We start from the raw sequence: 14,526 nt of genomic DNA on the forward strand, positions 1-14,526 counted from the left end.
TCAGTGGCAGTTCTTCAGCCCCAGGACACTTAACTCTTTATTAGTTTCCTTCCCAAATATTTTCAGAGCTTTTTTAATGTCTTTATTCCTGAGACTGTACATGAAGGGATTCAGCATGGGTGTGACCACACTGTACATCACCGAGGCAATCATACTTGAATGTGAGCTGTGAGTATCAGCAGAGGTAAGGTACACGCCCAGGACTGAACAAGAGAATAAGGAGACAACTGAGAGGTGAGATGCACAGGTGGAAAATGCTTTATACTTCCCCTGAGCTGATGAGATTCCATTTATGCAGGCAATTATCTTAGAGTAAGAGTAAAGAATAGCAGCAAGGGAACCACCACCCAGCACCACTGATACAAAATATACCACCATGTCACAGATGAAGGTGTCAGAACAGGCAAGTTTGATCATCAAGTTGGCTTCACAGAAAAAGTGTGGGATTACCCGTTTTGTACAGAAGGACAACTGCACCACCATTAAGCTTTGCATCAGGGAATATAGGAAACTCATAATAAAAGATGACAGAACCAGGAGACCACAGAGCCGGGGTTTCATGATGACCATGTAATGCAGAGGGTGACAGATGGCCATATACCGATCATAGGCCATCACGGTCAGGAGGAAGACGTCCAATCCCCCAAACAGTAAGAAAAAATACACCTGGGTGATGCAGCCTTCATAGGTTATGACTTTGCTGTGAGTCTGGATGTTCCACAGCATCTTTGGGATGATGGTGGAGGTGAAACAAATGTCTGCAAAGGACAGGTTGGAGAGGAAGAAGTACATGGGGGTGTGGAGGTGGGGGTCTGAGCTGACGGCCAGGATGATGAGCAGGTTTCCAAACACAGTGATCAGGTACATGAAGAGGAAAAGTCCAAATATGAGGGGCTGCAGTTCTGGTTCATTTGATAATCCCAGAAGTAGAAATTCTGAAATCTGTGTATTATTACTAGGTCCATAATATTGATGTGACAACTAGGAAAGAAAAAAAATATATATATATATATGACTAATTTTCATACAAATGGGCATTACTAAAATAGGTGGAATTTTACAACTAATATTTTTAAGTTAAGCTACATATATGTGTGTGTGTGTGTGTGTGTGTGTGTGTGTACATGCATACTAATTGGCTCAGCTGTGTTCCACTCTTTGCAACTCCCATGGGCTGGAGCCCACCAGGCTCCTCTGTCCATGGAGCTTTTCAGGCAAGAACACTGGAGTGGGTTGCCAATATATATATTTGCTATGGAATTCTTCCTGTTAAATGGGTCTCTATGACTTCTTTGTCTATGAATTTTTGTCTTGGACTTCGCCTTTTAAAAATCCCTATAGTCCAACCACAGAGAAAGACTGTAAGCAAATATATGCCACGCTGGGTGGTGTTAGGTGCTATGAATAAAGCAAAGATGCAGGTATAAAAGTGAGTGGATGGCACTTATTTTTCACGGAGAGTTCAGTTAATCTGCTAACTAGATGATGTTTGAAAACAGAATTTAAGGAAGACACAACAGGTGACAAGAGCTTATCAGGTCATGTACATGTCCTGTAGGTAAAAGAACCTGCAATGATACTGAAGATCTTTTTCTAGATATTTAAGCTCAAAAGTAAGCCAGTGTTCAGGGGAATGTAAGAGGGAGGGTGATAAAGGGTTGTGTCAGAGGATGCTGAAAAATAATGTGACTTCTGTGCTATTACTAAAACTTCAAGACACAGGGACTCCATCATCCAATGTATCGTTCCTTGCTCTCTGTACATCTGCTTGATGCTCAGAATAACTAATAAAGCAAATATATGTGTATAATATATATATATACACATATACATCTATCTATCTATATATATATATGTTAGTCTCGCAATCATGTCTGACTCTTTGTGACGTTATGGACTGTAGCCTGCCAGGCTCCTCTGTGCATGGAAGTCTCCAGGCAAAAATACTGGAAAGGGCAGCCATTCCTTTCTCCAGGGGAGGATCTTCCTGACCCAGAGATCATACCCAGGTCTCCTGCATTAGGGGCAGATTCTTTGCTGTCTGAGCCACCAGGAAATATATGTATATACATCTTCAGATTGAAAAAAAAAGAGTTATATCTTTAGGATAACAAGTCATCCTATCAATTCAACATCCCACTAGAAAAATCAGTGGAGAGAATAAACCCAGAACTTGCAAATGGAAATGTACAATATACAAAAATAGTGAAAGAATTTTAAAGGGAAATGGTAAAATACACTTCTAAATTGTATTAAAAACATACCTTTGAAATTAGGAAACCTTTCGTCAAATCTTGGATCTACCACATAGTATCTATTTATAAGAGGCAATTTAATCATTCTATATTTTTACATGTTTACCCAAATAATGGGAAGAGTTGCATTTATCTTCCTGAGGTGGTTGACAATATATGCAAAAAGATTAACCTCACCTTCTTATTTGCAAAAGAATGGTTGTCAGTGGTGATGAGTCTCCACGTTGAGTCCTGTGGATGACAGGGCAAAGAAAAATCTGCTTGATGCAAGTGTTTAAACAATAAATAGGAAGCTGACCCTGCAAGATGAATGTGCAAAGGGGAAAATGATGAAAGAAAGTGTGAAAGAGTATCCAGGAGTTTTCAAAATGTGAGTAGCACAGCCATAGCATCGAATATTAGGCAGACATTGAAATATTGAATGAGCAAAACACTAGTGGACTGGAGGAAAGTCCATGAGGTATTAATGAGTAAGAAGGAACAGTGGACACAAGGAAGAAATAAGACTGCACTAAAATATAAAGAGTGTGTATGACATGCACATAATTCTATTTATTTATTTGAATATAGGATACAGGATGCTTGGGGCTGGTGCATGGGGATGATCCAGAGAGATGATATGGGGTGGGAGGTGGGAGGGGGATTCAGGATTGGGAGCTTGTATACACCCGTGGTGGATTCATGTCAATGTATGGCAATACCAATACAGTATTGTAAAGTAAAATAAAGTAAAAATAAAATTTTTAAAATGTATATGAAAATATACTTTAATATATATGCAAATGTATATATTATATATAGATTATACATCTATAGGAAAAGAAGTTTAAAAAGAACAAAGAATTTATAATGTAGAGAGTGTTGGTAATAATTCAATTAGACTAGAATTAGTGGTTTCTACACAGGTCAGGAAGCAACAGTTAGAACTGGACATGGAACAACAGACTGGTTCCAAATAGGAAAAAGGAGTACATCAAGGCTGTATATTGTCACCCTGCTTATTTAACTTCTATGCAGAGTACATCATGAGAAACGCTGGACTGGAAGAAACACAAGCTGGAATTAAGATTGCCGGGAGAAATATCAATCACCTCAGATATGCAGATGACACCATCCTTATGGCAGAAAGTGAAGAAGAACTAAAGAACCTCTTGATGAAAGTGAAAGAGGAGAGCGAAAAAGTTGGCTTAAAGCTCAACATTCAGAAAAATAAGATCATGGCATCCGGTCCCATCACTTCATGGGAAATAGATGGGGAAACAGTGGAAACAGTGGCTGACTTTATTTTTCTGGGCTCCAAAATCAATGCAGATGGTGACTGCAGCCATGAAATTAAAAGACACTTACTCCTTGGAAGGAAAGTTATGACCAACCTAGATAGCATATTGAAAAGCAGAGACATTACTTTGTCAACAAAGCTCCGTCTAGTCAAGGCTATGGTTTTTCCAGTGGTCATGAACTCTCATGGATGTGAGAGTTGGCCTATAAAGAAAGCTGAGCACAAAGAATTGATGCTTTTGAACTGTGATGTTGGAGAAGACTCTTGAGAGTCCCTTGGACTATAAGACGATCCAACCAGTCCATCCTAAAGGAAATCAGTCCTGAATATTCATTGGGAGGACTGATGCTGAAGCTGAAACTCCAATACTGTGGCCACCTGATGCAAAGAGCTGATTCATTTGAAAAGACCCTGATACTGGGAAAAATTGAAGGCAAGAGGAGAAGGGGACGACAGAGGATGAGATGGTTGGATGGCATCACCGACTTAATGGAAATGGGTTTGGGTGGACTCCGGAAGTTGGTGATGGACAGGGAGTCCTGGTGTGCTGCAGTTCATGGGGTCACCAAGAGTCGGACACAACCTGAATGACTGAACTGAACTGAACTGAATCAACCATATGAAGCAAAATTGAATGAGAATGCATCCAAAACTAACTCATACAGCAAAATTATATAATAAAAATTTGACAGTAACATCATGGGTCTCTGGCTTGGAAATGTAAGGATATATGGGAAGGTCTTTTAAACTCGTGGAAGAAGCAGTGCAGTGCCTGGTTTTATTTTCATCCTATATTAAAATATACTGATTCATATAAGTTTATGCAATGCAAGAGACACGGGAGATGAGGATTTGATCCTTTGTTTGGGAAGAGTCCCTGGAGGATAGCATGGCAACCCACTTCAATATTCTTGTAAGGATAATCCAGAGACAGAGGAGCCTGGAAGGCTACAGTTCATAGGGTTGTAAAGAGTCAGAGATGACCTAGTGACTGAGCACGCTTCCATACATACAGAAGAATATTCACTTTCATTTTTGTTTCTATCAAAGATCTTCAAGAATACTAAAGTGACAGTTCAATTTTTCAGTAAGGAAAAATATGGAGAAAACAGAATAGACTGAGTGATATATTCGACCACACACTATGAATAAACACTCAGAATCCCTTACATATACACTTGTACATTCATAAAAGAACTCAGTTTTAAACAGAGATTTAGTAGAAAAACTCCAGTTCCTTGTTTGGAACAATGTAATCAAAAACAAGGTGGGATGATTTGGGAGAATGGCATTAAAACATGTATACTATCATGTAAGAAACGAATTACTAGTCTAGGTTCAATACGGGATACAGGATGCTTGGGGCTGGTGCACTGGGATGACCCAGAGAGGTGATATGGGGAAGGTAGTGGGAGGGGGGTTCAGGGTTGGGAACTCATGTACACCTGTGGTGGATTCATGTCAGTGTATAGCAAAACCAATACAGTATTGTAAAGTAAAAAAAAAAAAAAAAAATCTCCAACACTTCCAACACAAATGTAATGATTTTGTATAGACTATAATAGAGAATACAAATGAAAAAGTAATCCATAGATAGTATTCAGCTTCACAGAAAAATAATTGCAAAATAAAGCTATTTAGCATACTGCTTTTTAATTCTCAAAGATATTTTTTATCTGAATACCCAAAGTGAAACAGAGATAATGTGACATTAATGTATCATGAATTTTTATTACAAAGTATCCTGTCTGGATCTTTCTTACAAATATAGAAATGTTTCAAAAGTAGCCCATCTTAAAAATTTTTTAAAAAAAGAAATACCCACAATTTGTTGGACTACCTCCACACCAAATGCTTTGTATTTACTTCCTTTTTCTGCAAAACCCCTTAGATAAGTCCTGCTTTTACTAGAAGCACTGTATGCCAGCCATTCTTGACTCTAATGGGTTAACTTCATTTAATAGTCAACAGTCACGCCTGTGAAGTTCACGCTCACGTCCCTCTTCAGCATGATAAATAAATATATTAATTTGTTAATCAGAAAAGCAAACAACTAGAAATCTCTTAGCATTGGGTCCAGCAAGTGGCTATCAGGTGACCTCAAGGATATGCTCTTAGATTTGACTTTCTCTTATCTTTTTCTGCAGTACCTCCTGGACTCACCAACTCACCTGGTTGGGAACTCTGAGAGGAAGGTCAATAAGGGGAACTCTGAACTCCTCCTGGATGGTTAATGATGGAGACTGAAGCTCTGGCTCCTCAAAAGACAGCAGGAAGGAGAGTGGCAAGAGTCTCCCAGCCAGACTTAGGACTCCAAGAGTAACTACCACGCCCCCTGCAGGCCAAGGTTGTACAGGCTGAGGGGTGCAGCAGAGGAGATGTTTATAGCTCCGCTTGTCTGCTCATCAGCACATTTCTGCCTTATTACTCCAAACCCTAAGCAAATGCTTTCCCAGGGGGACATTAGTCTGAATACGAAAGGGAATGTCCTGGAGATTCTGGGTTTCCAAGAGACCAGGTTAGAGTCAAGAGAATCCACAGTTTATTATCACAGTTCTTCCTCGGGTACATTCTGAATTATTCAGTCTAATCTTCCAGCACCTCATCCCAATCCTGACTTAAGATTTTCTCCAAATTTAAGACTACATTACATACTTGCATAGATTAGATTCCTTGAGTCTATAAAGTGTTTTGTAGTAGAGTCACAGCCCCTGATGTCTAGAGAAAATTGCTCTTCTCTTTAACAAGGACAAGGAGAACTTTATTCTTTTGATATAAACCTTGAGCTCTGCACACCTCAGTTTCATGCCACATTGTCCAAAATCATTTGGAATTTCATAATTATATCACAAGTTAAGAATTATCATTTAATCCTTCACGTTGAAATGTTTGTTAATCATAAGGTATACATTTGGATTTTTTTTCCTCTATAATATTTACTCAGAATAGGAAAGTAGTTATGTTCTTCCTTATAGCTTCCAGAAGAAATCCAGTACCACAATCATTTTGACTTTACCCAATGAGACTCATTTCAGTCTTTTGACCTCCAGAATTGTAGGAGCACAAATGTGTTTGTTTAAATCATTAATGTGGTAATTTTACATTTGCATTAGGAATTTGCTGTAGATATTTATTCAGCTTCCCTGGTGGTTCAGTTGGTAATCTACCTACAATGTAGAAGACACCAGTTCAGTCCCTGGTCCAGGAAGATCAGGTGGAGAAGGAAATGGCAACCCATTCCGGTATTCTTATCTGGAGAATCCAATCGACAGAGAAGCCTACAGTCCGTAGGGTCACAAAGAGTCAGATACGACTTATCAACTAAACCACCACCAACACCATAGACATTTAGCCAATAAAATTTGGTTCAAGAAACTGAGATTACATTTCTGAATTTATTCATTTAACTTCCCCTGGGGAAAGACATACTGTGTTGTAATCTCATCTTAAGTAGAAGAGGAAATTTAAATTCAATTTGGGGATATTCACACTTTCTAGACAATAGAAATTTTCTCATTTCATAAATGTAAATGTGCTTTAGATTGTGATGTCCCTGTACACTAATATAGGAAAAGTAATTATTTAATTTGTTGTCTACCATTTATGCATATTAATTCTTCTGATCCAAGGACATATGATATTGCTCCATTTATTTGTGCTTACTTCCACTTCTTTCATGAAAGTCTTAAAAATGGTTTAGTGTATAGGAATTTGACCTCTTGGTTAAATGGATTTCTGAATATTTTTGCATCTTTTTTGATGCTATTGTAATTGAGAGTTTTCTTTTCTAGATTGTTCATTGTAGTGTATATAGACATAATTGATTTTTACATATTGATTTTCTATCCTGCAAAGTTACTGAATTTGTTTATGTGTTCTAATGCTTTTTAATGGAGCCTTTAGGTTTTCATATAGATAGATGGATAGATAGAGAAACTTACCTTCTTCAAACAGACAAATTAATGTTTTTCTTTTCAATTAGGATGCCTTATTTTCTTTCCTATGTACTCTAACTAGAACTTTCAGGACTATGTTGAATAGAAGTGATAAGAGTGGACCCTCTTGTCTGTGTCTGATCTTAAAGAATATGTTTTCAATTTTTCACCAGTCACTATAATGTCATCTATGGGCTTTTCATATATGGTCATTTTACTGTTGAGGTTCATTCATTCTATATTCACTTTGGCACAATTTTTATCACTAAAGAATGTTGAATTTTATCAAATGATTTTTCTGCATCTATGGTTATTAACATATGATGTTTACTTTTAATTCCATTCATATGGTATATTACATTGATTGATTTGCTTTTGTTGAACCACACTTGTGTCCCAGAGATTAATCCCATGTGATCCTCGGTTATGATCCACTTAATGCTCCACAAAACTTGGTTTTGTGGATACAAGTATCTTGTTTAGAAATTTTTCATGTATATTCACCCAATATATTGGACTGTAGTTTCCTTTTTCCTTCTTTAAAGATTTTTGAACTTTTAAAAATAGCTTTATTGAGATATGATTCATATGCCATACAATTCACCAATTTTTAATATAAATTTATTTATTTTAATTGGAGGTAATTACTTTACAATATTATGTCAGTTTTCCCATACATCAACATGAATCCACCACAGATATACACTGTTCCCCATCCTGAACCCCCCTCCCTCCTCCCTCCCCATACCATCCCTCTGGATCGTCTAATATCATATATGAAACGAATCACCAGTCCAGGTTCGATGCATGATACTGGATGCTTGGGGCTGGTGCACTGAGACAACAATTCACCAATTTTATATGTGTAATTCAATTTTTTAACACATTCTTAGATACCTACAACCGTCAACAGTTTTAGAACATTTCCTGATAGAATTCATGATGCCATTGTTAGAATCTGCTTATCTATGATGCCCTTCAAGAGTCCTGGCTGCTGTTATTCCAATCTCTCCCCACCCCTTTGTCATGAAGTTTATGTCAGTTTCCTGGATGGGCGTGTAATAACTTAGTCTCCTGCACAGCTGGGTATATGTGAGTAAGCAGGAAGTCAAGTCTCCCAAGCGAACTTTTTTTTTTTAATATTTATTTATGCAGCATCTAGTTCCCCGGGCATGTCGGGAGAAATCACAGGACAAAACATTGCATATGGCATTGACCTGTTCCACCTCAGGGGAGGCATGATGCCTGAGAAACTAACTTGAAACATAAAGAAAGACAGATATGTCTTTCTCAATGAGAGTCATGAATGCAGATGTGAGAAACAACTTGCCTGGAAAAGACTAACATAGAAGCAGCAAAATATGTAATATTTTATGTGTTTGCATGAAATATTAATCAATTTCTAGAGGTCAGGTATGGATTTGCTGCATGAGAAGAAGTACATTGCAGGGGGTATTATTTCACTGCAACTACTAGATAGTGATGCTAGTTGGCAGACCAGGCAAAGCTGATTGTCAAATGAAGCTCTTGGGCAAAGGACTCCAGAAGCTGGCAGTTTGTAGTTGGGCTGAGAAATCTCATGTATGGAAAGAATCAAGACAATACATGCGGGACACACCAGTATCTAATATAGATATAAATAGCATGGTTCATCCCTTGGGGATTTGTTGAAAATCTACTATTCTTGAATTTATTGATGTGAGGTGAGCACACAGGTATGGAGTGAGCACATTGGGATGATAGAATCATACACAATGTACACAATGTTGTACTCAGCTTTATGGACTTATGAGCATCTGAATAGTGATCAGAGCACATCCAGCTATATAATTTCACTTGATAAAAAAGGCATTGTAATAAACTATATGATTTAGAATATCTTGTTATGCAGCAACAGCTAACTGAAACAACAAAGCAAACAGTAATGAGAGCACACATAACAATCTACTGCTTTTTATTTTTGGCATACATTTGATTTGGGGACAATATTCATGATTATTATTTAAACTCGTTTCAGATAACTAGATTATCAGTTGGTTCATTGGTTTCTCCTTAATGAGGAAATTCAAGTTCTGTTCTAAGAAACTTGGAATGGTTGGAAGGATATGCACATTGTGCCAAAGCAAATGGTGATCTGGAATCACATGACTAAGTAGAAATTTCAGCTTGCTTGTGAGGCATCCTTTGATCATGAAGACTGAAGATTCCTGAGGAGGAAGGACATATGAAATGGTTCAGCTTGATATTGTTCATTCACTGCTCATGATTCTTTAGTGGTTATGATGAAATTTAGAAAAGTGAAGATCCTTCATTCAGAGCAACAGAGGAGTCATAACTGTAATCAGGACAGGAAATTTTAAAGTTAAAATTGAGTGATCCAGGAAAACAATTATAAAACACACCAACCAATCACTAACTCCAATGTATAGACTCCCTCTCTCTTGGACACCAATTTTCCACTTTTCAATGAGTAGATGTATAGATAGAATTCTTTTACATGTAAGGTTGAAAATTTGCTATGACATATTTAAAGTTATCTGTGACAATAGGACCATACTGTTGCTGTTGTTCAGTTGATGTTATGTCTGACTCTGTGACCCCATTGACTGTGGCAGGCCAGGCTTCCCGGTCCTTCACCATATACTGGCATTTGTTCAAGCTCATGTCCATTGAGTTGGTGATGCCATCCAACCATCTCATCCTGTCATTCCCTTCTCCTGCCTTCAATCTTTCCCAGAATCAGGATCTTTTCTAATAACTCTGCTCTTCACATCAGGTAGACAAAGTATTAGAGCTTCAGCTTCAGCATCAGTCCTTCCACTGAATATTCAGGTTTGGTTTCCTTTAGGATTGACTGGTTTGATCTCCTTGCTGTTAAGGGACTCTCAAGAGTCCTATCCAACACCACAGTTTGAAAGCATCAGCTCTTTAGTGCTTGGATTTCTTTATGGTTCAACTCTCACATCCATACATAACTACTGAAAAAACCATAGCTTTGACTATATGGACCTTTGTCAGCAAAGTAATGTCTCTGTTTTGTAATATGCTGTCTTGATTTTTCATAGCTTTTCTTCCAAGGAGCAAGAGTCTTTTAATTTCATTGCTACAGTCACCATTAGAAGTTATTTTGGAGCACAAAGACCATATTAGGTCAGTCTATTTATTCCCATCTGCATTTCAATATAGATTTTACTGGGAGATACACATTTGATGATGATTTTTAATAGATGACTATGGTAGATACTAGGGATACTGGTTGAACAAGCAGCATATAACCCCAGAAGAGCAGTTATAAAACTCAAATAGTATGAATAAAGTTGATATTATCAAGATACCATGGAAATAATGTTATGATATAGACAAAAAATGAAAGACTCAAAATAACAAACTGGTTTGGATTTCACTCTTCAATGGAATTATATAGGTTACTCTAGCTGCTAAGTGTGGTCTTTCTATGTGAGTGATACAACTCAAGACAATTCTTTATGGAAAATTAAAAAAACATTACTTGGGAAGATAGCTCTGATTTAAAGGGAAAAACTGAGGAACAAAAAATTTTCCCATGAAATACATGGAAATTTTCAAATATTTCTTATCCAATTTCAGAAAAAAGAAACTTAGAGAAGTAAGGAAAGATATACATTTACCAGACAGAATAGAAAGCTTAATTAAGTGACTTACTTAAATTACATGAAGAAGTTGAAATCAAAGAAATAGAAAGACCAGGAAATATATATAAGGAATAACAGCTCTTTCTGCAATCTGATCAAGAATCATAATTTCTGCCTCTAATGCTTTGAGTGCTGTAATAACTGACACTTCTTCAGCCTCAGGACAATTGGCCCTTTTATAGCTGCCATCCCAAAGAACCTTCTTAGAAATCTCTTTATGTCTTTATTTCTCAGACTGTAGATGAAGGGATTCAGCATGGGTGTGACCACTGTGTACATCACAGAGGCTGTTGCACTTGAGTGTGATCCATGGGTAGCAGCAGAGCTTAGGTACACTCCTAAGCCTGTACAATAAAACAAGGAGACGACTGAGAGGTGAGATGCACAGGTGGAAAATGCTTTATACTTCCCCCGAGCTGATGAGATTCCACCTATGGAGAAAGCTATCTTAGAGTAAGAGTAACATATCCCAGTGAATGGACCACCACCAAACAGCCCAATTGCAAAATACATCATCACATTATTGAGAAAGGTATTAGAACAGGCAAGTTGGATCATCTCTTTGAATTCACAGAAAAAGTGGGGGATTTCCAAGACGGTACAGAAAGACAGTCGTAATGACAGTAAGCTTTGTAACAAGGAATTCAAGGCACCTATTAGCCATGATATCAGCACCAGCAGTCCACAGAAAACAGGGTTCATGATGACTGTGTAGTGCAGAGGGTGGCAGATGGCTATGAAGCGGTCATAGGACATTACTGTCAGAAGGAAGTTGTCCAACTGTACAAACAGTAGGAAAAAATACATCTGGGTGAGGCAGTCTTCATAGGTAATGACTTTGGTTTGAGTTATTATATTCAGCAGCATCTTTGGAATAGTGGTGGAGACGAAGCAGACGTCTACAAAGGACAGGTTGGAGAGGAAGAAGTACATGGGGGTGTGGAGGTGGGAATCTGAGATAATGGCCAGGATGATGAGCAGGTTTCCGAACACAGTGATCAGGTACATGGAGAGGAAAAGGCCAAATATGAGGGGCTGCAATGCTGGTTCCTTTGAAAATCCCAGAAGAACAAATTCTGAAATTTGTGTGTTGTTGCCTGGTACCATGTGGTAGTGATCACTACTAGGACAGAAAGAAAAATGACTAATTTTTACACATATAGACCTTAACATAGTGAAATGCTGTAAATTATATTCAGTCATTTTAAATGGCCTTCTGTGACATCATAAGTGTAATCAATTCATTTCAGTTCAGTCGCTCAGTCGTGTCTGACTCTTTGCGACCCCATGGCCTGCAGCCCACCAGTCTCCTCCATCCATGGACTCCTTCAGGCAAGGATACTGGAGTGGGTTGCCATTCCCTTTTCCAGGGGATCTTCCTGACTCAGGGACTGAACCCAGGTCTCCTGCATTGCAGGCAAACTCTATGGTCTGATCCACCAGGGAAGCTGTGACAACAGTGAATAGAAATTCCCATAGGCAGGTTTTCCACCAACAGGTAATCTTATTACACAGTTTAAATGCAAACTTCTTTCATACATTTGAGGAATTTATGTTGAATACTGTGTCTTGGCCTTCTCAGGTGGCTCAGTGCTAAAGAATCCACCTGCCAATGTAGTAGATGAGACTTCAATACCTGGGTCAGGAAGATCCCCTGGAGAAGGAATGGCAACCCACTCCAGTATTCTTGTCTGGGAAATCACATGGATGGAGGAGCCTGGCGGCCTATAGTCCATGAGATTGCAAAAGAGTCAGACTTAAATTAACTATTAAACTACAACGATTGACTGTATTCTGGGCTAAAATTATAAGATGCTGATGAGACTCCCAATGATAAATAATAAAGAAAGAATATAAATTAGCAAACAAAAAGCATATACCTGGTGACAGGTTTTAGGGGAAAAAAATAAGTATAAGTAGGGTGAATGGAGGTGTTACATTTTAATGCAAGTTGAAGATCTGCAAACTAGGAGAAATTTGAACAGAAGCCTGAAGAAAGACAAAGCAGAGACACAAAATTACCTGGTGGAAGAGTGTGCCCTGTTGGGGAAAGAGTCAGTGCAAAGGTCCTAAGTATGTCACTTGTTTCAAATTCTAGACTTAAAAGGAAGCCAAAGTGTCTAGGAGAATAAGCAACAGCGAGAGTTACGAGAGATGATGTCAGAGGCTGCTGAGGAACAAGGTGACCTCCCTGCTACAGGTGAGACCTTAATTCACATGTTATTCCTCTCATATATTTTTTTTTGTTTGCTTTGATTCATTCCTCTGAGTAGAAGTGGATCCACTCCTTATGCCCTTCTGCTGTTAACATTGCAGGATGTGTCCATTTTGGAGTACATAAACTTAAGTATCACTGCCCAGAGAAATGCTCATTGCAAACACACACACACACACACACACACACACAAATACAGCACATTATGGTCTGCTGGGTTTGTTACTTCTTGGCTTTTCCTACTTCCAGTCACAATAATTAGGACATTATGCCATCTATTAATAGCAAATTATCTTTACCATAAAGAATGTAGAAATAGTACCTAAATTAAAGTTGGAAAGCCTCTTGAGGAAGTGGCATTCCATTTAATATGAGCTCTTTTTTTGCCTTCTCTGAAAAGAAAATTTATGCTGAACTGCCCTGTAGTTCAGATGGTAAAGAATCTGCCTGTAGTGCGGGAGACCCAGGTTTGATCCCTGGACAAGAAGTTAAAAAAAAATAAATAAACAGAGAAGAAAGAATAGAGCATGTGGAGGAAAATAAACACTGCCTATCGATCCCACCTCTTAGTGGTTGCCTTGCTCTAGGGCACTGTCCTTGGAGTATGTGTGTCTCAGTTCTGCAAGTATTTCATCGTCTTGGATACGTCTGATGGCCTCAGTGATCTACACTATGGTAACTCCCATGCTGAACCCCTTTATTTGCAAAACAAGATCTAATAAGCTCAGGCAGTCTCTGGGAGACAGTGAAAAAGAGAGACTCCTTGCTTCCAGCAGCATCTCAAACCCAGTTATACTCCCTTGATGCCCAGAATACTTAATAAGGTACCCTAAAGGAATTTATCAAAGGAAACATGAATCATTATCTTTGTAATGATAAAACATTTTACTAACTGAACTCTACTAGAGAAAGGAGCAAAGGGAATTGGCTCACAATTTACAACAGAAAATATACGATGTCCAACAATAGATGAGAATTTTAAACGTAAGTGGTATAGAGGTTCTAAATGATTTTAAATGAAAAGTTTTTGAGTCAGAAAACCCCTGTTTGAATCTCAGAACTACCATGTATCAGCTGTTTGTACTTAGTGAGACTACAGACTCATTCTAACCATTAATATCTTTACACAAAAGGTGGGTGGAGAGGTATCCATTCCTCTAAGTTGGTAGAC

General features: G+C 38.2%; 2 protein-coding genes across 2 annotated transcripts; both read right to left on the reverse strand.

The window, feature by feature from the left end:
* Positions 1–948, reverse strand: LOC138086549 (olfactory receptor 7A10-like). The gene has a single exon (XM_068981380.1). The coding sequence runs from the start codon at positions 865–867 to the stop codon at positions 1–3; it is 867 nt and encodes a 288-aa protein (XP_068837481.1). The 5' UTR covers positions 868–948.
* Positions 949–11,257: 10,309 nt separating this feature from the next.
* LOC138085633 (olfactory receptor 7A17-like) lies at positions 11,258–12,250 on the reverse strand. The gene has a single exon (XM_068980095.1). It carries the CDS (start codon positions 12,245–12,247, stop codon positions 11,258–11,260), a length of 990 nt encoding a protein of 329 aa, XP_068836196.1. The 5' UTR covers positions 12,248–12,250.
* Positions 12,251–14,526: the final 2,276 nt, after the last annotated feature.

The sequence above is a fragment of the Capricornis sumatraensis genome, chromosome 9, assembly GCF_032405125.1.
Source record: "Capricornis sumatraensis isolate serow.1 chromosome 9, serow.2, whole genome shotgun sequence".
Lineage (NCBI taxonomy): Eukaryota > Metazoa > Chordata > Mammalia > Artiodactyla > Bovidae > Capricornis > Capricornis sumatraensis.

Excerpts from the sequence above, each read along its gene's own strand:
- LOC138086549 (XM_068981380.1), bottom strand. The coding sequence starts at position 867 with ATGTACCTGATCACTGTGTTTGGAAACCTGCTCATCATCCTGGCCGTC.
- LOC138085633 (XM_068980095.1), bottom strand. The coding sequence starts at position 12,247 with ATGGTACCAGGCAACAACACACAAATTTCAGAATTTGTTCTTCTGGGA.